This window comes from Rhineura floridana, chromosome 13 (assembly GCF_030035675.1).
Source record: "Rhineura floridana isolate rRhiFlo1 chromosome 13, rRhiFlo1.hap2, whole genome shotgun sequence".
Lineage (NCBI taxonomy): Eukaryota > Metazoa > Chordata > Lepidosauria > Squamata > Rhineuridae > Rhineura > Rhineura floridana.
In genome coordinates, this window is record NC_084492.1 from 10,441,201 (window position 1) to 10,466,556 (window position 25,356).

At 40.4% G+C, this 25,356-nt stretch overlaps 1 protein-coding gene across 5 annotated transcripts in view; it reads left to right on the plus strand.

Annotated features, from left to right (window-relative positions):
* The window catches only part of PRMT7 (protein arginine methyltransferase 7), a 49,282-nt gene that overhangs the window by 6,146 nt on the left and 17,780 nt on the right, over positions 1-25,356 (plus strand). For all 5 annotated transcript variants that reach the window (XM_061593784.1, XM_061593783.1, XM_061593785.1 and 2 more), the window contains 8 exons: positions 3,003-3,111; positions 4,123-4,235; positions 4,800-5,041; positions 6,750-6,930; positions 8,556-8,683; positions 10,858-10,996; positions 13,660-13,743; positions 15,655-15,702. In XM_061593784.1, coding sequence (XP_061449768.1) covers positions 3,003-3,111; positions 4,123-4,235; positions 4,800-5,041; positions 6,750-6,930; positions 8,556-8,683; positions 10,858-10,996; positions 13,660-13,743; positions 15,655-15,702 — 1,044 coding nt within the window. The remainder of the gene's footprint in view (positions 1-3,002; positions 3,112-4,122; positions 4,236-4,799; positions 5,042-6,749; positions 6,931-8,555; positions 8,684-10,857; positions 10,997-13,659; positions 13,744-15,654; positions 15,703-25,356) is intronic.

Sequence of the window (25,356 nt, forward strand, 5' to 3'; positions counted from 1 at the left end):
TGGCACTCTTAGTCTTCAAAGAGGTGCCCCACTGCACTGTATTTAGCTCTAGATTGTTCAGTGATCTTGACAAAGAACAGTGACTTCCAGTTCACCAGGGGTGTGACTCTTGCTCTAGTAGGGAGGAAAGAATGTCATATAAAAGTCTGGATATGCATCTAGTCAGCCTGTACTACTTAAACTGCCAACAGCTATGGATCTTTGGAAGCCCTTCCCTCCTGGAAAAGAAATGTCTGGGATAGTGTCCGCTACCTGAGGTAGACAGGTAGCTCAGGTAGACACTACGCATGGGATAGCATCTGCTGCTTGAACTAAAGAAAGTTCTTCACACAGCGCATAGTTAAACTATGCAGTTCGCTCTCACAAGAGGCTGTGATGGCCACCAACTTGGATGGCTGGCAAAGAAGATCAGACAAATTCATTCAGGATAAGGCTATCAATGGCTACTTGCTATCATGGCTGTGCTCTGCCTCCATAGTCAGAGGCAGCATGCTTCTGAAAACCAGTGGTCCTGCTTGTGGGCTTCCCCCAGGCACCTGGTTGGCCACTGTGAGAACAGGATGCTGGACTAGCTGGGCCACTGGCCTGATCCAGCAGGCTCTTCTTATGTTCTTATGTTCTTAACTAGATAGTCTCCAGTTTGAAACTGGTGGGAGTTGTCTTTTGTCTGCACAATCCTACACGTGCCTCTTCATAAGTTGGTCTTTCCGAGTTATTCAGATTTACTCCTAAGTATATTTAGGATTACATCTTGTGTGTTTAAAATTTGTCAAAGCAGTGAGATGCAGGAGACCTTTAATCTGAGTCCCCCATGAGATTCCCCCCCTTCCATTTTAAAGCAGCCACAGGCAGCGCTGTCTTTGAGTGGAACAGTGGTGATGAGGGAGGAGGTCTTTCAGCTCTTCTCCCTCACACTGTTTTCCCAATCTAAATTTCTCCTCCAAAGCTCCTGCGGGGCAGGATGAGGGTGGGGTGGGATATAGGCAACTTGCAGGTACCCTTAAATTTTTCACTGCAGGTTTAGTAGCAGTTTTAGAAGGAGGGGATTTAAACTTAGAAAATGGTGCCAGAGGAAAAGGTTAAGCACTCCCCAGTACTGATGCCCAGGTCAACATTGGTGCTCCTTGCTGCCACTGTAAAGTGGCCTCTCATCCTGTGACAAGCACAGTTTTCTTCTACAAAATCAGTGGTATAAGTCTGGCCTCTCAAGGGTTTATATAATAGAGAAAGGGCATCCCTGGCCAAGGCTCTTTTGCATGTGTATATATGAGCTTTGTGCAATTGCTTTCCTATTCAGTGCAGTTGTGGGGACATCTGTGGCTGCATGCACAGAGCTGCCCTTTACGTTGAAGTTAATGGGAAAGTGTTTGCACATGCAGGAGATATGTGTGTGCCTCCGGTAGAATAGATTGCACTACTTCTGATTACAGGGGTGTGTGTCTGGACTACACGGTTTTTGCATGTTCTTCCAGATTAAAAAACATTTCTACAAATAGAAAATGAGCATCACATGGAAAAAGGTTATAACCCATTGCTTTTCCTGCAATGCTGCTTTTCTGTTTGCAGTGAGTTTCTTTAAAAACAAAAGTGTGCAGTGTGAAATTGTACAGTCATTCTACAATTTTATTCTGAAGCATATGTGGACCTGGTTTCAGTCTATATTGGGGGTGGGAAATCTGTGATCCTCTAGATATTGTTGGATGCTTCCCAGCAGCCCCAGCAAAGATGACCAGTGGTCAGGAATGATTGGAGTTGTAGTCCAGCAGCATCTGCAGAACCACAGGTTTCCCTTCCCCATCGTCTTCAGGTAGGAACTAGACCAGTCATGCTTGGAATAGACCCATTGAAATCAATGGGATTTAAACAAGTCCCATTGATTTTAGTTTGTTTAAGCATGACTAGGTCTGGATTCAACTCTGTGATTGGTGTCTTAGCATGTCTGTTAATATTAAACATTTGTTAGGAGTAATAGTGAAACAAAGTTTAGTACTTTAGTTCTAATCTGGGTTTGTTTGTATTTTTTTTTGCTTGGTATTTATATTAAGCCACTGATGAATGAAAGCAGACCTTTTGTTCACCAGTGGTCTGTAGTCATCTGGTTTTTTTCCCCACCTTTAGTTTGACATTTACATTTTGGCAAGAAACAGTACATTTCTGGCAGCTTTGGAAGTGGAAGGCAGTCTTGTTTTGCCAGATTTCACACCTTAATTAGGTACACATTTTAATATGGCCAGAAGGTTTGTGTTTCATTGGAGGTCTCATCTGTGTCTTTGAGAATGCAAAGTTAGATTTCTCAGTCTTTCCTAAAGAGCAGACTCTTGGCTCTTATTAGAGTCTCAATTTATTCTTGTTGCCCAGATCAATGCAAAATTCCATCCAAGTTTTGTATGTTTTGGATCTGAAACTGGGAATTAACAAAGCAGTCCTATGCTGTAAACCCCACAATTAGGCTTGCTCCCAGAAGTGTGTATAGAATTGCAGTCTAAGTGATCAGACCTTTCATGCAGGAAGACAATGATTTCAGATGATTGACAGGTGACTGGTCCTTCCCACAAGTCAAAGTTGGCCCACAGGGGTGGGAAGAAGTAGCGATGAAGCAAGGCTGAGTTCCCTGCACTTCAGCCAAGGCACAGGGAGTTCTGTCCTGCTGTACAAGTAGCCGATCCAGCTATGTCTCTGCCTGCCATCACACAGGATGTCAGGTGCTGGGTGGGTGGGCATGGTTTTTGGAAAATAGCCTGGTGGGCCAAATTTGGCCTGTGGGATCGAGGTTTCCCATTCCTGGTGCAGATAACACTGAGCTGGATGGATGAATGGTCAGACTCGAGATAAGGCATCTTCCTGTAATTCTCTCTCCCCTCCCCCAGAATTTGATGTTGGCCTCCCACTTGTTTTAATGATAATAGTAGCCTATGCTTTTTTAAGGATGAATGAGATAACATGTGAAGTGTTTTGAACGTTTGAAATGAATTGTATAAATGCTGAAGACTGTTATATTGTAGGTCTTCAAGCCTATGGCCAATACAGCTGTGAAGATAGTGGAAAGAAACGGCTTTAGTGACAAGATAAAGATCATCAACAAGCACTCTACTGAAGTCACAGTGGGGCCTGGTGAGATTAATGTGGGCTATAGTCTTGTGCTGCATTGAACAAAAGAGTCGATTGTTTTATTTTTAAAAATGTGTATAGTATTCTTCAGACATGTTTCTGGGCTGGTTTACATAAAACACAGTGTAGTAAAAGAATTACCATAGAAAAAATGCAATCTGAGAAAATACATAAAATCATAACAGCTAAGAGCAAATTCATTTTAAAACCTTGGGAGAATAAGGCTGGTATCAGAACAATAACAGTATTGGTTCTAGGTAAACCTCCCTGGAGACAGAATTTTACAAGTGGGGTGTTATCACTGAGAAGTCTCTCTCTCTCCCTCTCTCTCTCCCTCGCTCACACTCTCACACACTCTCACACAGAGAGAGAGAAAGAAGCAGCCACTACACTATCATTGTAGGTGGCTGTTTAATACTTTGTGTAACCCCAAGAGCAATTGGCTTGCCCAAAGTTATCCTGTCTGCTTCCTAGCTGAGCTTGTGTTCCTTGTATCCAGACTCCACTTTTTAGCCTCTGAGGACATTTTCTCCAGAGTGAAAATGATGTGAGAAACTTGGAGTTTGGCATGCCTTCCTTCTCCTTGGACTGACTTTGAAATTTTGGGGGAATAGAGTTCAACAAGCCTGCCTTTCTCCAATTTTGGCTTTTCATTGTTTGGGGAGGAGAGGGGGATTGAGAAGTAAGAACAAAAAGGACATCTACATGGAAGAGAAGTGTTCGGACCATTCCCAAAGTCTGCTTCCTGGTGATTGAAGGCAATTGGTTATTTGCAGCATCCCTTCAAAGCTGTGTGTTTACTATGTGCTTGCAAGTCAAACTGCGAAAATTTGGTGTGAAAGTTCCAGCCAGGGTTCCACTTCAACGGTATGATTCCTTAAATAATCCAACAGGGTGATTGTTTTAAGATGAGCACTGGATCTGCTCACAGCAGCCTTTTTTTTAAAAAAAAAAAAGGGAAAAGAAACCCAACAAAGGTGATCACTCGTATTTGTATTGCATTATGCATCCTAGATGGAGACATGCAGTGTCGTGCAAACATTCTGATAACAGAGCTGTTTGATACTGAATTGATAGGAGAAGGGGCTTTACCATCTTACGAGCATGCGCACAGATACCTTGTACAGGTAAGGAATGAGCTGTAGTGAAGTGATAAATTCTGTGACCTTGTCCTGTAATAGAAGTTTTATTCACTCAAACTTCCAGATTTATGATAGACAATCATTTTCTTTTTTATTATCAGTTTTGTTACTGTTAAGTTATACAGAAAATGTTCAAAATTGTCTTCAAAATTTATGATAGACCTGTCGTAGCATGTACGTATGTTGGTTGCACGTGACTTAAAAAACAACTAGCTTTGAAAAAGTTGTCAGTTTTGGGGACCAGCATGTCAGCACAAAGAAACAAATTATAGTAAGGATATAAGGACTTACTTAGGGGTAAGTCTCATTGAACTCATCGTGAATTACTTCCAAGTAATCACCATGGGATCCAGCTGCGAGGTAGATAGGAATACAGGTAAAGAGAAGGTTCAAGGGGTCAGAGGAGTGGGCCTCGTATTTACTCCCTCAAGCCCAGTTTTATATGCAGTCTGTCTTTTCCAAGAAGATCACATCTCCCAACCTGCTTTTCTCAGACGGCATTTAGTTAGCCCAGCTCAATTTCTTTACTCTTTGTTTTTATATGGTCAGGAGGGATGCGAGGCAGTGCCTCACAGGGCAACTGTGTATGCCCAGTTAGTGGAGTCCAAAAGAATGTGGTCCTGGAACAAGCTATTTCCTGTTCATATTCAAGCAGAAGATGGCGAGAAGATTATTGTCTCTCCACCAGAAATGGAGAACTGTCCTGGGGCTCCTTCAGTCTATGATATACAACTAAATCAGGTGCCCTTGTGTGACTTTGTGGCTCTCAGCGAAGTTGTCACAATGTTCAGGTGAGTGCTGCTTTGTATGTATGTATTTAAACCTGCCCTTAAATCTTTGATTCTCAAGGTGGCTTAAAAATATTTAAAAATAATGAATCATAAAATCATAACTAATATAATAAAATATAGCCTTCAGAAAATTCCAAGTTGCAGTAAAATCAAAGCCATGCTGGAGAGCTTTAAAAGCAAAGGAAAATAGAAATGTTTTTACTTGGTGGCCTAAAAACCATCAGATTGGATGATCAATGAATGAATTGTGGGAGAGTTCCACAGGTGAGATGGACTCATCTCTGCAAGTAAGGACCCTCAGAACCAGGTCTCCTCCATGAAAGATCTTAACAATTGGACAGGTTAATATGGGAGAAAATGGTCCGTCAGATACCCATTTAGGACAGGGATGGGAACCTATGGCCCTCCAGATGTTGCTGGACTACAACTCCCATAAACATTGACTGTGCTAGCTGTGGCTGATGGGGTTGGAGTCTCTAGAACATCTAGAGGACTACAAGTTCTCCACCCCTTATTTAGGCCTTTAAAGGTTAATACTTGCACTTTGAATTGCTCCTGAAACAATTCAGTTCAAACCTGTTAGCCAGGGTTTTTTCCCTTGTGCACACGTGCATCCATGTGTTTATAGTAGATACATGAAATGCATTTGAGAGTAAAGTAGTAAACTCCTAGGATCAAATGGTTGATAGTATGTGAAGTTGTGGGTGAGATGTTGCTGAACACTTTGATGCATGGTGATGTTTCAGTGATGCCAGCTGCTGCTCTTGGTGAAAACTGTAAGATGTAATCTCAGTTTTTACCATTTTTAAAGAAGCTCTGTTTGGTCTCGTTGATGTCAAAGGAAAACTCTTCACAATGAATTTAGGAGAAACTGTCGATTAGACAGATGTTTATTGCAATAAAAAGAAAAGACTGATGACCATGAGGAGAGAATACCCAGTGACATTTCCCTGACCCCAAAAGGAAGTCTTTCTGCCTGAGGCGTGGTTACACACATGTTGTATAGGCATGGCATGCAAGCATATTGATTACCATATAAGGATGCAATGTTATGCAATTAGGTGGGGTCTTCATATACGGGTTAGGGCACAAGTCACGATCACATTTCCCGTATCTCCTGATATTTCTAGTTCTGAGTACATGTTTCTTTGATATTACAAATCTTTCCCTTAACCACTTCTACGTTCCGGGGACACATTGGCACTTTGTGCATTTTACCCATTTCCTCTTGCTTCTAGATCAAGCTACTGCAAGCATTATTATTATTATTATTAGCTTTAAATGAGATAAGCATTGATTAAGTGGGATTCAGGCCTTTCCCTGAGGAAGGTCAAGGCCAGCCTTCCTCAACATATTTATCAATTGTGCTGTGTGTGCACATCTGTGGTTTGGGTTAGGATGTCTGGCGAACAGCCCAAACAAGAACCAGTGTAGCGTAGCGACTAGAGTGTTGGAATGGGACCTGGGAGACCAGGGTTCAAATTACCTCTCGGCCATGAAGGTGACCTTGGGCCAGTCACTGTGTCTCAGCCTAACCAACTTCATAGGGCTGTTTTGAGGATAAAATTAGGAGGAGGAGAACCATGTCTGAATGCCACCTTCAGTTCCGTGGAGAAAAAGATGGGATATAAATGTAATAATAAGTAAATAATAAACAAACAAAAATGTTGTTTAAAATGAACTGATTGCATTTCATTATTTTCCACAGTGTAGATTTCAGTAAGCCAGTAAGCAGAGCCTCTGCCTACTACACGGTGCGGCTGGAGCCCATAAAATCCGGCAAAGCCCAAGTGGTTCTTTCCTGGTGGGATATTGACATGGACCCTGCTGGGTCAATAAAATGTACGATGGCCCCATACTGGGTACAACCCACCTCCGAAGATATCCCGGTAATATACTGAGACTCTTGTAAATTCTGTTGCCTTGCTAACATTTTAATACTGGCATATTGAACTAAAACCTTATATGCAGACAGATCTTAAATTTGTGTAGCTCTCTGTGAAATGTGTCATTTCCAGAGTTCAATGTGACTCTGGACGTGTACCAATGGAGGTGGGAATGACGCTGTGCCCATGTGGAGTTCCATGCAGCTGCCTCATTTGATGTCGGCCACCAGCCCCTGTGCATACATTGCTACCATGATAGGCATAGGTGGGTATTGTATGGATATGTGCTCAGAGCATATTTGGAGGCCAGTGGCCTAATTGACATAAGCCACCAGCTGCACAGAAGTCTGCATGGATATGTTTTGGGAATGTTTTTTGCATATTGAATGTTGCAACCTAGTTGGACCATAATTCAATAATGCTGCATCTTTAAAGAAGGTCAGTAGAAACTAAAGACCTGTGTTAAACCTTCAGAAGTAAATTAGCTCTCCCAAACTTGTCTAATTTTTGATAATAATTTCTAAGTATAATGCCTCCTTACAGGTTCCTAGTTGTTATAACTTAGTGCCATGGAGTGAGATGTACAAAAATAAAGTGCAATCCATGATTGCAGTAGTAAGTGTAGGATTCCATTGGTGTTGGAGAATCTGTCAAGAGTAGGCAATATCTGATACGCTGTCAGGAATTCCTACTTTCACTAAAATAATTACCTTTTTGGTACTTCTGTGGTTATAGAACTGAATGTAAAAATGTGATGGCAAAATGATACATGTTTTTTAAAATAGAAAAAAAAGGTAGAAGGATGGTATGATAGCTCCATGCATCCTTTAGACAGTAAGAGAGAGCATGTTAAGGTCAATATTTCCTCATCACCATACTGTAAAACAGCCAGTATCCAGCATTACAGCTCAGTCAAGAGTAACCCAGGATGGGGCCGTTTAGGTAGGAGAAAGCTGGATTCTCATTGGCTAGAGTCACTGAACCTGCCATGGGCAGCAAACAGCTTTACTTTCCCCAAACAGTATTCTTTATTGCACTCCTTTACTTTCTCCCATTATATGAATCAATGGGTACCTTTTGCATACTTGTGTCACATCCGTGCCATTATACGTGACTTGGTTCTCACAGACAGGGATCCTTCCAGAGGGTCTGATGTGTTTGTGTGGGCCAAATGCATAAAAATCCGAAGCCGTTGCTCAGTTGTAGAGTGTCTGCTTTGCGTACAGAAGGCCCCAGGTTCAATCCCCAGCATCTCCAAGTACGGCTGGGAATGAACCCTGCCTGAAATCCTGGAGAGCTGCTGCCAGTCACTGTAGACAATACTGACCTAGCTAGAACAATGGTGTGACTCGATATAAGGCAGCTTCCTATATTCCCAAGTATTTTCAAGCCTTCCCTACACACTCGCACAGACACCCCTACGCATGACAGTTACTTTACTACTTTAGCATGAATGCTGAACAGCTGTTTTGCACACATGTTGTCAAATTGTCACTGCTCTGAAATGGAGTATGTGCATGTGCACTTTGCACACACAACTTGCTGAAATAATCCGTATTTTTTTTGCTCTTGTTCACTTTGAATTGCTGAGTGTCCACCCACTTCCCCTCTTGTTTAAACCTTTTCAGTGGAGAGATCATTGGATGCAGTGTGTGTATTTCCTTCCAAACGAAGAACTTGTTCTCCAGGGCCAGAGCGTGGACCTGACCGCCTTTCATGATGATTACTCTGTGTGGTATAAGCTTCAAAAAGGCAGGTAATTGAAGATGTGAGGAAGAAAAAGAAACTGATGGTCAAACAAAGAGGCTGGGATGGTTTGTTTTCTCAGCATAAGTTGGGGAGGGTCATTATCTGAGACAATTATCCAGAAATCCTGTGTCCGCAATGAATGGAGGTTATATTTTGAGCACATGTAGTTAAGTCAGTCTTTATTTTCAGTCAACCGACCACAATTACAAACATAGTATGAAGTATTAAAAATAAGACTACTTGGTAACAGAAGCTATGGCAGACAGCAGAGCAGTTCAGTGGAATTACTTGCCGTTCACAATCTTACAGCACATGTATATATAATAGATTTTTAAAATATCTGCTGCTGTTTCACAATTCATTCTCAGTTTGTTAAAAAGAAACTTTGTCAAGATTCACCAATGTTAACAAAAGACAAAGTGACAACTGCTTGTGGTTTGCATTGCTTTTCTAGAAAGAGATTTTGGGGTACTTGAGGTCAGAGAACGGTTTGATATTTACAAGGGACAGAACCAGCAGCAGCAACAAAAACAAGTGTCTGTTAATATGGCAACTGCAGCCACCACGGATAGTAGAGCACCACATCGCCTTCTACCTCTTGACTTGTTCAAGTACAGTTGGCTGAGTGGAACAAAGCTGGCACTGAGGCCACTCCTAGTAACTTGCTCTTGCTTTTCAGAAAAACCTGCCTCTTGCTTTGAGAGCCATGGCTGCTTCTGCATTTCTCCTTGGTCTCTTGAATTGAATACTAAAACCAAATGGAGGACCTAAACATTACAAGAGGAGCTTGTTTGCCATCTGATTTTCTGTGGATTCACCCTACAGTGATGCTGTAATATTTTGAAATCTGCTGTGTGGATATAAGGCTAATTGTGCTGGTCCTACCACCTGGCCAGACAACAATTGCATGGGAATTGGCCCCTCCTACATGGTGATGGATCTATAAACTTTGCAACAACCGATGGTGCAGACCCACAAAAAAGTGTCTTCCTGGTGTAACTTCTAAATGTCCCCTTGCTGTGGACTTCCAGAGTGGCAGGACTATCAAGATAAATTTCTAGAATGTTGTGCCATTTTTAGATGAATGAGTGAGCTTACTTTCATCAGTGTTGAGTGTTTGCTTTTCTCAGAATATCAGTCAAGAAAGTTTATTGCTCCTCACAAGTCCTCCTTGAACCCTTGCAAACAGTAGCCGTTCATAACCAGGAGATTCAAAGGCATAGTCCCATCGTGTTCTTTATGTCTGGGGAAAACAGGATAGTTTAACTGCTTCTCCTCTTTCCTGGCATTAGAGGCTGTGGTTTATCCTGGCCCTTTGGCGCTGATGTTTCCTTGGGTGTAAAGAGCAACGTATGACTATCTGGTCTGATTCTGTCCTGGCATTAAAGGTCCAGAGCAGATCTCCAACTATCCCAGCACTGAACATGCTTCTTTATCAACGGAGTAAAGACAATTCAGACAGAACACTGATGTAAATATTTGATTAACTCATTGAATACACAGCAGACATAAACATCCTTTAGTTCTTGTGACAAATGGATTCAAGTACCTTTCACCCTGCAATGTAGGACAGGCTGCAAGGCACCCTTTGTTACATAGTCTGCAGTGGGCTGACAAGATCTGTGGGTTTTTTTAACCCTTAGCCTAATATGCAGACAGTTCAGACTTATGTTTGCACTTACGGAGAAAGGTCTTTTTACGGGACCTGTAAAAAGCTTAAACTCAAGTTAGTGCGTGCATTCAGGTGCGATGGGTAAAACTGACCCATGCTATGCAAAAGAACTTATTCACCCCAGAGTTCCAATTAAATACATTTATCGCCAAGCAGAGAGAGATTCAGAAATGGGAAATTGTATTGTGAAAGAAAATAACACATAGAATTAACTAGAGGAAAATTCAAATGCTTCTATCAGATAGCCAGAAGTGACCGTTCATGCACCTTAGTTAATTTTCTGAGTTCTTGGGGAGGGGAGGGGAAGGGCCACCTGTGGATGCTGAATGATGCAGATTTTGATGCCTGTGGATATGTGGGCATGCCTAGGCCTTTTTTTTGTAGAAGACTTTCTATAGAAGTGAGGCTGGTCTTTTGTTACATAGTTTCATTGTTTCAGAACACACAGTGTAAAAATTATTTGGACTAAACACACCACTAATTTGCTCCTATTCATCCAAACGTTTTAGAAATGAAGAAGCCAAAACTGATATCCATGTGGAGAGTCCTGTGTGTAAGTGTCAGGCCCACCTGCTGTGGAATAGGCCACGGTTTGGAGAACTCAATGATCGGAATCGAACAGCCCAATATTTACAAGCACTGCAGAAAGTGAGTAAGATCACCAAAATCCAATAGGCTGTCTTCCTTCCTCAATCTCTGCACACCAGGAGGCATCACTGTACGGGATGCATGCGTGTGCACACATCTGCTTTTTTTCAGCTTACTAGAAGAGATGTGGCTCACAAAGCCCACAGTAGTTTGTTGCTTATCTGGGTCTATTTAGGGCAGGGTGGGAGACCTTTTTTTTCTGTTGAGGTCTACATTTCCTCATGGGTAATCTGAGGGGTTTTTTTGGGGGGGGGTGTATGCTGGCAGTGAACAGAGGAGGAGACAAAAATGTTCCGGGTTAACTCATCCAGAAGGACTGCCCTGTTTCAGTTTTCACTATGGCTACTTCAGACTGGAATGCATAATCCCAGGCAGCTTTACTCAGACATAAGCGTCACTGGGTTTGATAGGGTTACTCTCAGTTAAATATGTTCTTATTTATTATTTTAATTACTATACTTAATAAAAATCACTAAGTGGTTTGTTTGCCCCCCCCCCAAATAGTAAAGTACAGTAACAGACTTTAAGCAAATACAGTTAAAAACCACAAATACAAAACTATGACCAAATACAATCCAAAATCCAGCAGTGGATAAAAACGATTTCTCACCAGCATAATACAGTCAAACATGGTGCAAAGTACTTGGCAAACTGGTATCATGGAGTCCCAAAGGCCTGGGTAGACAGGTGTGTATTTAAGTTGGCAGTGGAATTAATCCACCAGTGACATCTGATGCATCCCTGCAGGCAGGGAGTTCAATACTATTTTTAGTACAATGGACCAATACTGTTCTGGAAAGCAAGTGAAAGTAATACTTTTCTGACTTTAGTGTGCTACAGACATGCACATAGAGAGCAGAAGTCCACCAGTTTGTTTTTAAAACGGAGGAAAACGTCTTTTCTCCAAGCATGCAACCAGGAAAAAAATAAACAAAAAAAAATCCTGAATTATTTTTATTAAATAAAATACTGTGTCATCCAGTTGTTCTGAAATTACATAGCAAGTGAGGTGAAGGGAACAAAACACTTTTAAACACCAGGATGAATAAGGGCAAAATGAAAAGGAAGGCAGGAACTCTCATGGGGCAGCTTCTGGAGATGGAGCTGCAGGTTGCCCACCTGTGACTAAAGGTCTTACCAGGGCTATCTTCAGACTCTGCAAGAGATGTTGAAACCTCTAGGCAATGCAAATAAAAATCTACCAGAAACAAGGAGAATGTTTAAATATATATATAATTTTACTAAATGTTTTGAATATAACTTAACTCAAAGTATAAGATCCTCTGTTTTGGTAAGTTAGAGGTTAAATTTTCCAGTTAGACCAAAAACAGCCCATTTGATCAGGGAGCCCATCAGTGAAGTTTGTCCTTGGGTTCCATCTGGTTACCCTGACCTCTGGACTTGAAGTAAATCTTCCTCCCAAGTCTCCCAAGTAAATCTTCCTCCCAAGTCTCCCAAGTAAATCTTCCAAGTCTCTATGTGCTATATTATCCCCAGCTCCTAATGACTGAAATATGGTGACCTGTTAATAAAATTCCATAGTCCCATTGTTCAGTCTTATTTAGAATTACCTTATATTTCATCTGTCTGGGAAAGTGGGCGTTATCTCACACAAGCGGATGCTATAATAAATCTCTTGCTCTGTAACAACGTAAAAAGCTTCATTCCTGTCTTTGCATAACAGTCTAACATGCGGGGAAGGGAGAATGTGACACTGAAACTGGATCCAAATTTGCCAGGCATGGATTGCACAGAACCAGCATTTTGTCAACACCGGATGTAAGAGTCTTCTAGAAGAAAGATCTAATTATCCTCAACTATTGGGGCACAGATAGCCGACATGGTGCCCTCCAGATGATGTTGGACTACAACTCCCATCAGCCCCAGCCAGCTTGGACACAGGTCAGGGATGATGGGAGTTGTAGTCTAAAACATCTGAGGGGGCACCACGTTGGCAATCCTTGCACTAGGGTATGATGGTGGGATTGCCAAATAGCATATAGAGGACTACCAGCCCAGAATTCCAGGAGGTCTTCTCACCAGTTTCTTTGAAAGGATAAGCACATTGACTGAAGGGGCACGCTTTTACTTTTTCAGTAACTGCATTATTATCCATGTTACTTTATGGCCAGACTTTGCTAAATGGATCAAGTTCTGGTGCCAAAAAGAAAAGTGGTTTTTAAAATTGGCCTCGTAGATATTTGTAGTTACAAATATTTTCTGGATTCCTCTCACAGATATTTACCCCTCTAAAGCCAGTGTGGAGTAGTGGTTAGATTGTTGGACTACGACCTGGGAGTCCATGGTTCGAATCCCCACACAGCCATGAAGCTCACTGGGTGACCTTGGGCCAGTCACTGCCTCTCAGCCTCAGAGGAAGGCAATGGTAACTCTCCTCTGAATACCGCTTACCATGGAAACCCTCTTCGTAGGGTCGCCATAAGTCGGGATCGACTTGAAGGCAGTCCATTTCATTTTCAGTATAAAACATGCATCCTTTGCCTTGTCATGAATTCTACTTGAAACATGGGGAATTTAGACAGCTTTTGGGTTGCCGCAATGCTCGGTAATTTTGAACCAGCAAATGCAGTAGTCGTTCATCAATGACCTTTTGCATCTGGAAAGGAGGAAACTGCTGACAGCTTGTCTTTTTCTCTCTGAAGGTTTTAAAGCCGAACAGCGTTTGCCTCAGCATCAGTGATGGCAGCCTCCTTCCTGTGCTGGCTCACCATCTTGGAGCAGAAGAGGTGCAGATTTTTTTTTCTCCTATGCTTGAAATGTTTGCTATTTTTAGCATGTGCTGACTCTTCCATTACTTCATCCAGATATTTTATTTTATATCTGTTCATTTTCTTTGCTTTCCTTTAAAAACAGTCTGTCACATGCTATTTATCCTAGCGTTCTACACCTTCCACAACTCTCCTGCACACTGAACTTGCTCCACCCAGTCTCCCCTCTTGCTTCCTCTTACTCCCAGACCTAACAGTGCAGCTACCTTTCTGTTTCTTTCAGATTCTCTCTTCAAAAGACCCACCTTTTTGGAGAAGCCTTTGGCTTAATCTGTTAGTCCTCATCCCCAGCTGAAATAAAGCATAAATACTTGCATTTGCTTATGGTCATCCCTTGTTAGTTTTGCCTGTCTTGAAACACCCTTCCCTATGGTGTCTCTTTTGTTAATTCTGCTCTAATGAACACTCTCTTAGGTTCTGCTAAATTATGTAATGAAATGGGACAAGTCAAACAGTATTTGTGAATGTTTATATATTAATTTATTTATTTTGAGAATACATCTACGGATTGCTCCTTATTTGTGCAGTTAATTGCCATACAAAATTTCCTTAATTTTTTTTGTAAGTGATACTGGAACACTACTGTTTTGATTTCAATTATCTAAACAGTGTAACCTGTTACAAGTTTGCATGGACATAAATAAGTTGTGACTATGTTCACCATTTCTATTTGGAATATACACACGTACAGAGATCTTCCTGGCTTGATTCCTTAGCTCTTGATAAATTGAGGCTCATGCAATTGAGAAGATTGGCTTACATCTACTTCCAGTTGCCATTTTGATTTCCATTATTTCTCTTGTTTTTGTGATTGCTGTCATATAGAAGCCACAGAAAGCCCCCAGTATAAAGAACCACCCTTGCTTTTCAGAAGCTCACAGGCAGGCTTAGTAAGCTTGGTGATGTTGGACGAAGTTTGCCCAGACAAACAACTGCTTGCCGTGCCCAAGGCTGACTGTGGACAGAAAGATGCTTCTAGAGCAGTTCTGCTTTTGACCTTTTATTGGCTCCTTAGAGAGTGGAGCAAGGCCATAGACCACACTTAGCCAAGGAGCATATACCAGTTGGAGGGAGTCGATCAAGGATAATTCCTCAGGAGTTTCCCAAGTGTCCTGCCTGAACATGAGGAAGTCAGACTTGGACACGGCTGTGGTTTTTTCTTTTATTATAGTAAGAGACAGTTTTGATTCAGTGTGCTCCATGAATCTACCTACAGCTTGCTCAGAACTCAGCATCTCTCTAGGACTAGCTAGCCACTACTTTGTGGCATTAAGACGTTGACTCAGCAACTACTCCCCCCCCCCTTGGCTTAAGTAAGACTGGACGGGCACTCTGCTTGCGTGTCTCAACCGTCACTGTTGGGAGTGCGCTCGCAGGTGAAGGCTCTGCCTCAACTGTGTCTGTTGAATCTCCTGCCACATTTGCCTCCTGGTGCGAGGCAAAGGCGGAGCCTCCATCACCATCCTGTCTTCCTCCTCCAAGGGAGGGGGGCTGCCTGCTGGCGACGCAGGCACAGGGAGAGGGGAAGAGTCAGGCTGGGAAACAACCGGCTGGTCAGGTTGACTCTCCACAGGGGTATCAGGAGCTGCTGCTGGGGTTGAACTGTCCAAGTCCAGAGCTGGGGTGCCTTCTGGGTCCCACTCCCAGCTCGGCCCTTCACTGGCTCAAACATCCCATTCTTAAGTTCTCCTCCGCTTCATTCTCGTCTGTCCACCCCCTCCCAGCAGGGCTCACGACACCGAGTGAGCCACTGATGTGGCCCTCCATTGCTCAAACAGATACTCCCTGCCATTTTTTTTTAAAAAAAACCACAGGTCTGGACATTTAGAATACTTAAGTCAGTATGTTCCATCCTTCTTTTTCTTCTAGGTGTTTACATTGGAGAGCTCTGCAGTTTCTCATTCACTCATGCAGAAAGTAAGTACTGACTCTTCTGTTCATAATATTCATACGTGTGATGTGATCTCAACATGGTATTCTATCCAGGTGAACTCTACCTGAGCCACTTTCTTACATGGTTCAGTCACATGCTGTGCATGAAATGTTAGTAGCTTTTGCTACTAAAGTCATGACATCTCATTGAACTTGCCTACGGCATTCTCACTTTTAAGAGCTGAAAATAGTTTATACTGGAGATATGCTTGGGTTAAGAGTAACATGTTCTAATAAAGCACGAACATCTTAAGGATTGGGTTAGATTACATATATGATACATGACTTGAAAAGGGTAATATTAAAATAAAATCTGGTATGGCAGTGAAAAGATGTAGTTTCCACCTATATTTTAGAGTCTCTGTGTTAACATCTAGTTTTATTCTGATTTTTATTTGTGGTGGTGGGTGCCTCTTTCTTTGTGAGCTATACCTTTCTAAAAAAACCAAAAACGCTCTGAGGACCTCCTCAATAGACCCTCTTGTTTTAGATGATGATTTTTTCACAATAATAAGAATCTAACAAAATGATATCCTGGAGCTTTAAACGAGCTGCTGTCTGTGGAAATCTAAAATGTGACGATTGAGCTCTTGAGAGGAAATTGACGGAATGTTTTTTAAATTGCTCTGCAGGAGCCTAGGTAGGGACATTAAATGAGAATGACTCTCGAGTGTTGATTGAAAGACTCTTAAACTGTTTCTACCATAAAATAGAAGTTGGGGGAATGGTTTTTGGCCAAGTAGTGCTCCTGGTATTTTACATAAAAATGATAAATTCCCATTAAAATGTGACAACCAGTTCATCACTAGACTGCCTCTAAAATCACCTTAATAGAAAAGTTTTCTTTTGTGCCCTTGAACTCTGATGATGCCTCTTGGTTGCCTGGATGAAAGGCAGAGGTGTGCGAGTGTGTGTCGAAACTAGCCTACAGTACAAAGGTGAAATTGACATTTGTCACTTTTGCCTCTGGCATATGGCCCTTGGAGGTTTGCCCAGATGAGAATGCGGCCCTCAGTCTGAAATAGTTCCCCATTCCTGAAAGCAGAATTCCCCGATTAGGTTTGTGAATATATCAATTCAAGGGCATAGAAACATCCTTCCATAGTGTTAGTTGAGGTATCTAAGGTTCATAGAGCAGGCTGAGTATGATCTTTTTAAACATCCCAAATGTAAGAAATGTGCCAGTAACAAACCTTGAGTCCACGCTATTGATTTCAGGGGAGGTCTGGAAGCTTCTGTTGGTGGCTAAGGGACAGAGCTTTGATTTTCCCTGCATCCTTTCCCCAGGACTTCATCCCCTGTTGCTGTAGATCCCTTGCTTGTTCCTCACATGTCATGTATTGCATCCTTCCTTAAGTGAAAAATGGATAAACTGCACTATAAGAAAAAAATCTTATCATGAGAATAAATTATGCAATTTAGGTTTTTTCTCTTTTTTAAAAAAAATAATTTTTATTCAAAATTTCAAAAAACAAAACAAAACAAATTCAAAGAACAAAAACATAATAATACAATAAAAATCTTGACTTCCGATTTGTCGCAGATCAGCTATATGTATATAATATATATCAAACCTGTCTCTTAATACATTACAAAATCACTTTCCTCCATAAGCATCTTAATTAATCGTCAAATCCCATTATCATCATTTCATTGTAGTCTTTTCGCAAAAAGTCCAAAAGAGGCTTCCATTCCTTAAGAAATGTATCTATCGATTTTTCTCTAAGTAAACATGTCAATTTATCCATCTCAACTAATTCCATTAGTTTCAATACCCATTCTTCCATTGTTGGTGTTAGTTCCGTTTTCCACTTTTGTGCATATAATAATCTTGCTGCCGTAATCATATATAATATTATTCTTCCAGATTTCTTTTCTAATTGTTTATCCATAAAACCCAATAAAAAAAATTCTGGCTTTAATTGAATATTTATCTTTAAAATTTTTTGCATCATCCTACCTATCTGTGCCCAAAATGATTTCGCCTGTTTACACAACCACCACATATGATAAAATGATCCTACTTGGTGTTTGCATTTCCAACAAACATTAGGAACATTGTTATACATTTTCGACAACTTTTCTGGAGTCATGTACCAACAATACATCATTTTATAGAAATTTTCTTTAAGATTATAGCATAATGTAAATTTCAATCCTTTTTTCCACATATTTTCCCATTGTTCCATTTGTATGTTATAGCCGAAATTTTTTGCCCATTTTACCATACACTCTTTTACTTGTTCTTCTTCCATTTCCATTTTTAACAAAAGTTTATACATTTTCGCAATTATACATTCATCATTAGTACACAGACATATTTCAAAATCAGATTTACTTATTTCGAAATCATACATTTTCTTATCCATTTTATATCTTTCCAACAATTGTAAATAGGCAAACCATTGAGAACTATGTCCTTCCTTTATTAATTGTTCTCTTGATTTCATTATATATTCTCCATTCACATTTTCTAATAGTTCTTGATAAGTTAACCATTTCTCTTTTCCAGCCATTTCCCTTCTATAGAACTCTTCTTGACTTGAGACACATAGCGGTATTTTAGAGCAAAACCTTGGTTTATATCTATTCCATATTTTCAACAAAGGACGTCTTATAAAATGATTATTAAAGTCCACATTAACTTTGACTTTGTCATACCAAAGATATCCATGCCATCCCCACTTCAGGTTATGGCCCTCCAAATCCAATAATCTTTTATTTCTCAGTAAGATCCATTCTTTTATCCAAACTAAACAAGCAGCAAAATAAAGTTTCAGATTTGGTAGTCCCAATCCTCCTCTTTCTTTGGAATCTTGTAGTAATTTGAATCTAACTCTTGGTTTTTTTCCCTGCCAGACAAATTTAGAGATATCTTTTTGCCATTGTTTAAAAGGTAAATCAGAGGATATTACGGGTATTGTTTGAAATAGAAACATCATTCTCGGTAATGCATTCATTTTTATCACAGATATTCTACCCATTAATGACAACTGTAATTTATCCCATCTTAACATATCTTTCTTAATCTCTGTCCATAATTTTTCATAATTATTATGAAACAACTTTGAATTTTTATTTGTCATAATAATACCTAAATATTTCAACTTTTTCTCTATTGTAAAATCTATCTTGTCCATTAGCTCTTTTTGTTCCCTTGCAGATAAATTTTTCACCAACATCTTTGTTTTTTGATTATTAATCTTAAATCCTGCTAACGATCCAAATTCTTTTAATTTATCCATCAGTATATTAATTCCATCCAAAGGATTTTTTAATACAATCATCAAGTCATCAGCAAATGCTCTCAGTTTATATACTTCTTTTTTTATCTTTAATCCCGAAATCCTTTCATCTTGCCTTATATCTCTAAGCAGCACTTCTAATACCAGGATAAACAGTACCCTTTTGTATTTCACATGAATCTGTTAGGTCCCCATTGACAATTATCTGTGCCTTCTGAGATGTATAAATCGATCTAATCCATTTAATAAAGTTATCTCCAAAATCCATTTGCTCCAGAACCTTAAACATAAATTTCCAATTTAAATTATCAAACGCTTTCTCAGCATCCAAAAAGATCAAAGCTGCTTGTTTATCATTTTGTTGTTCTAAGTATTCCAACACGTTCAAAACGTTTCTAACGTTACCACGTATTTGTCTTTTAGGTAAAAAACCCGATTGATCTTCCTGGATAAATTGTTGCAATATTATTTTCATTCTTTCTGCCAAAATCATTGTAAATAATTTATAATAATTATTCAATAGAGATATCGGCCGATAATTTTTTGTTTTAGTTAGGTCCTGCTCCTCTTTAGGTATTAGTGTTATATTAGCATTTTTCCAACTTTCAGGAATCTTCCCCTCTTGTAAAATAGAGTTCATTGTATGCTGTAAAGGTAACAAGAGTTCCTCCTCTAGACATTTGTAGTACACTGCTGGTAACCCATCCGGTCCTGGCGCCTTTCCTAATTTAATTAAACTTATAGCTACAGATAGCTCTCTTGACGTGATGGGACCATTAATAGCTTGTCTCTGGGAATCTGTAATTTTAGGCAAATTCTGTTTAGATAGGTATTCTATTTTTTCAGAGCAAGTTTCTTGACACTTGTACAAAGTTGAATAATACTGATGAAAAACCTTTTGAATTTTCTCATTATCTGTCAATATCTCATCTCCTTCTTGAATCTTTAAAATAAGGTTTTTTTGTTGTTCTTTTCTTAATTTATATGCTAACCATTTCCCTGGTTTATTTGCAAATTCAAAAGTCCTTTGTTTAGCAAAAGTTATTTTCCTTTCAATTTCTCTCACTGTCAGCATTGATACTTGATTCTGTAATATTTTAATTTGATTTACAATAAAAACTTTAGTTGGGTTTTTTTTCAGTTCTTCCTCTTTTTGTTTTATTTCTTCCAAGATTAATTGCATTTTCTGTTGTTTCTTCTTTTTTAATTCAGAGTTGAATTTAATAAAATATCCCCTCATAAATGCTTTACTTGTATCCCAAACAGTATTTTCATCTGTTCCTTTATATAAATTATGTTCAAAAAACTCTTTTAATTTCTTCTTACATTCTTGTACTATTTTATCATTCTGTAATAAAGATTCATTTAGTCTCCATCTAAATCCAAGATTTTTCTTTTTAAAAGTTAATATCACAGGATTATGATCAGAGAAGGTTTTTGGTAATATGTCCATCTTGGAAATGTCTTTCACTAGATTTTTAGACATCCAAATCATGTCAATCCTCGAGAATGTTTTATGTCTTTCTAAAAAGTAAGTAAATTCTTTTGCGTTGTCATTTATGTATCTCCAGGTATCCACCAATTCTAAATTTTCCATCAACTCAAAGCAAATCTTCGGTAGTTTACCCTGTGTCTCTTTAATGTTTTTTTCAGAAAGTCTGTCAATTTGTGGTGAGATTACCCCATTCCAATCACCCATAACACACCAGTGATCATATGGGAAATCTAACAGTTTTTCCATAAGTCCCGTGTAAAACCTTGTTTTATCTTCATTGGGGGCATAAATACCCACTATCAAAAATTTTTTACCCTGTAAGGTAATTTCAACCCCCACAAATCTACCACTATCATCCAATAATATCAATTTGGGGGACAATTGTGAGTTAATATAGAGAACAACTCCATTTACTTTTTTCAATCCAGCCGAAATAAATTCTTCACCCAAATTTTTACAAATCAAATATTTGGAATCCTTCTTCTTGATATGGGTTTCTTGTAAACAAATTATATCCAATTTTAATTTTTTCAAATAATGAAACACTTTCTTTCTCTTCTGTGGAGTATTGGCTCCATTTATATTCCAAGTTAAATATTTGTAATCCATCTTTAAACATGTATTTTAGAAAAGTCTGTGTCTGTTGCTCCCGTTGGTCTATCATCTTCTTTTCCTTCCTCTGCATGCTCCTGTTGACTTTGTTTCCCATGAGTTGTTGCCATCTCTTTTATTTTGTCTTCTTCCATGTCTTTTAAAGCTTTCCTCAAGAAATTCCTTGCTTTTTGAACTGTATTCAATCGATACTTCTGTTGTCTAAATGTAAAGATCACTCCTTCTGGAACATAATAAATAATAAATTTAATTTATGTGTCGCCTATCTGGCCAATGGCCACTCTAGGCGACGTACATACAATAAATATGGCAGAATACAATATAAAAATACAGTGAAATATATAAATTATAAGAGCAAACAATACATAATAGGAGGCATTTAAAACAGAAGAATATTGAGCCTCAGAAGTCCCGAAAGCCTGCTGAAAAAGCCAGGTCTTTAAGGCCTTGCGGAACATATTCAGGGAAGAGATGTGCTGAAGATCTTGTGGGAGGGAGTTCCAGAGGGTGGGGGCCGCCACTGAAAAGGCCTTCTCTCTAGTGCCCGCCAACCTAGCTGCTTTGGTTGGCGGGACTGAGAGAAGGCCTTGTGTGGCCGATCTTGTCAGGCGGCATGATTGGTGGCGTTGTAGGTGCTCCTTTAGATAAACTGGGCCGAGACCGTGTAGGGATTTAAAGGTTAAAACCAACACCTTGAATTGGGCCCGGAAAACAACTGGAAGCCAGTGTAGATCGAACAACACTGGCGTGATGTGGTCCCGGCGACGACTGTTTGTGAGTAATCGAGCCGCCGCATTTTGAATAAGTTGTAGTTTCCGGACCGTTTTCAAGGGTAACCCCACGTAGAGCTCATTACAGTAATCTAATCGAAAGGTGACCAGGGCATGTACTACCAGTGGGAGCTGATGAACAGGAAGGTAGGGTTGCAGCCTACGTATAAGGTGTAGTTGGTACCAAGCTGCCCGGCTCACAGCCGAAATCTGAGCCTCCATGGACAGCTTGGAATCAAGTACAACCCCGAGGCTGCGGACCTGGTCCTTTAGGGGTAAACTCACCCCATTGAACTTCAGGTCAACGGTTCCCGACCTTCTCTTGTCCCCCATGAGCAGTACCTCGGTCTTGTCGGGGTTCAGTTTCAGCCTATTCCTTCCCATCCATCCACTCACGGACTCCAGGCACTTGGACACGGTCTCCACAGCCAACTCTGGTGAAGATTTAAATGAGAGATAGAGCTGAGTGTCATCCGCATATTGGTGACACTGCAGCCCAAATCTCCTGATGATTGCCCCCAGCGGCTTCATATAGATGTTAAATAGCATGGGAGAGAGGATAGAACCCTGTGGCACACCACAATTGAGAGGCCAAGGGTCTGAAGCCTCCTCCCCCAATGCCACCTGTTGGTACCTATCAGAGAGAAAGGAGCGGAACCACCGTAATACAGTGCCTCCTATTCCCAATCCCTCTAGGCGATATAAAAGGATACTGTGGTCGACAGTATCAAAAGCCGCTGAGAGATCGAGGAGGACAAGGAAGGTAAATTCTCCCCTATCTAATGCCCTCCTCATATCATCTACCAGAGCGACCAAGGCTGTTTCAGTTCCGTGACCAGTTCTGAAGCCCGATTGGTATGGATCTAAGTAATCCGTTTCATCCAAGTGTGTCGACAACTGATTGGCCACCACTCGCTCAATGACCTTGCCCAAGAATGGTAAATTCGAAATTGGGCGAAAGTTATTAAAAACTTGGGGATCCAAGGAGGGCTTCTTTAAGATGGGCTTTACAATTGCCTCCTTGAGGGCTGATGGCATCACACCCTCTTTCAAGGATGCGTTTACCACCGCCTTGATCCCCTCACCCAACTTCTCTCTGCATCTCATGATGAGCCACGATGGGCAAGGGTCAGTTAGACAGGTGGTAGGCCTTACAGTCAAGAGCATCTTGTCCACATCCTCAGAAGAGAGAGGCTGAAAATGATCCCAGCATACCGGCATGCAACCGGTCAACTCCGATTCATTCACTGTATCCACGGCGCACAGGATCGAGCTCCGTATGTGTTCGATTTTATCAGCAAAGTGCTTAGCCAAAGTGTCACAGGAGGCTTTTGACTGTTCCAAGGGTTCCTGAGCAACTGGACCGACCAGGCTTCGGACCACTTGGAACAACCTCCTGGGACAGCACTCTGCAGATGCAATAGAGGCAGTAAAGAAAGCCTTCTTTTCTGTCCTTATTGCCACTTGGTAGGCAGTTACTGCTGCTCTAACTTGTGTCCGGACACCTTCGGAGCGGGATTTCCGCCACCGGCGTTCTAGTCGTCTCACCTCCTGTCTCAGAATACGCAGCCGTGGTGTATACCACGGTGCTAACTGAGTTCTATTCAGGGGGAGAGGACGTCCCATCTAAATTGGATTTTGCATTGTTTAAATTTTTCTGTAAAGAAAGCATATTCTTTTCTCTTACGTAGAAGTCTAATAGGAATTTCCTTCATCACAAGTATTTCCTTACCATCAATTAAGGGCAGTGCTGAAGTGTTGTTGTAAAACCATATCTCTGGTCCTCTTTTTTACAAAATGAACAAGCACATCTCTTGGAATTTTTTTCATTGTTGCATATCTGGAGTTAATTCTATAAACTTTGTCTATTTCAAATTCCATCAAATCTTCATTCCAATCTAAAAATTTTACCAAGGCATTAACAATTTTATCTCTGATATCTTCACCTGTTTCCTCAGGGATTGCACGAAATCTCAAACAGTGCTCTTTATCTCTAAGTTCCATCACAGCCATATGATCCAAGTTTTTTTCCAATTCCACATTTAATATATCTGTTCTATTCTCCAAGGTTTGCACCTTTCCTTTAATATTTTTCACATCCTCTGTTGCTTGTCCAATTGTATCCTTAATCTGGTCCAGCTCTTTTCTCATATGATCCTTTATATCTTTCAGTTCTTGTTTCATTTTGCCAAATTCAGCTTTCATCTCTTGTCTATCTTGTATCATTTCTTGTTTCAAGTCATTAATCCCATCCATTATTTTCTGAAACATATCTGGGGAGATAGCCCCTTCCTGTACATCAGTTGAACCTCTTCGCTCCAGTGCCTTAGCTGTTTTCCTGGTTGTCATTCTTAAAAGAAGCCTTTAATTTCTGATATTAACCACTGTTACCAAACATAAAGGCTTTTTTCCAACAACAAAAGAGTTAATATTCCATGCCTGTTGACATCATCTGGCCAGCACAGTTCTTATCTCCCGCACGTCCAAGAATGCAAAACAAATTTGGTTCACAGCGCCGAACAATTAGTAACATACACGAACAGCAGATTCGTCTAAAGAAAGTAGTCCAAGAAAAAATAGTCCCAGACATTTATCAATCAAATAATCATCTAAATCAGATTTTCTCTTCGGGTAAATTGCCCCTCATCCGTTTTAATCTTTATAGTTCCAAAGTCAGGCCGGCTTTTTGCCATAAAAAAATAAGATAAGTTTTTTTAAAATTTTCTTTCCTCCTCCTTAATTCCTTGTATAAAAGAGAGAAGTGTAACTCACCCAGGTATCTTGATTGCTGATTCTTAAACAAATCTCTTTTGCTGTAGTAATTTAAGCCAAATGATAAGATTAGACAGAAGAAAGCTCGCCTGTTGTAGATCGTTTAAAAGAAAAAGTCTCGCTTTTTTCCAGTCCAGCTTGCTGGAAGTCCTAACTCCGTCCTCGGCTGCTAGGTATGCCTTCTTTTCCCAGGGAATTCCTGATCAATTCCAGCCACCGACAGCCCAACGAAGTTTCTGTGGATAATCTGTTCGGTTCACCCTTGCCTGAGAGAACATTTATACCAGTCAAAGTTCCCTTTTGACTGATTTTAAACTGAAAAAAGCTTCCTCTGAGACAGAGCTCATCTCAGAGGCAGCCACAGGCGGAGCAATCCTTCCGGGAAGTCCCAATTTAGGTTTTTTCTCTTCACAGAATGCAGGATATTTGAAAACAGTGTTTTAAGTCCCTCCAAATAATTACTACCCTAAGGGAAGTATTGGTGCTCTGTCATTTGGAGGTTTAAAAGTTTGTCTTTGTCGTGTAGATTTAAGAGCCCCATCCGGGTATTTAGAATTTAAAGTTTCCACAAACATTAAGGTTAGCTGAACAAAATGTTTTTGGACAAAACTGAAAACTATGATTTGCTGCAAACCAGGATCAGTGACTCTGACGTCCCCTCCTGGGTAGAGAGAGGGGGAAGGAAGGAGGGAGCATGAGAGCCCAAGGCTCAGACCAGCTCATTCTCATAATGCCAAGGAGTAGT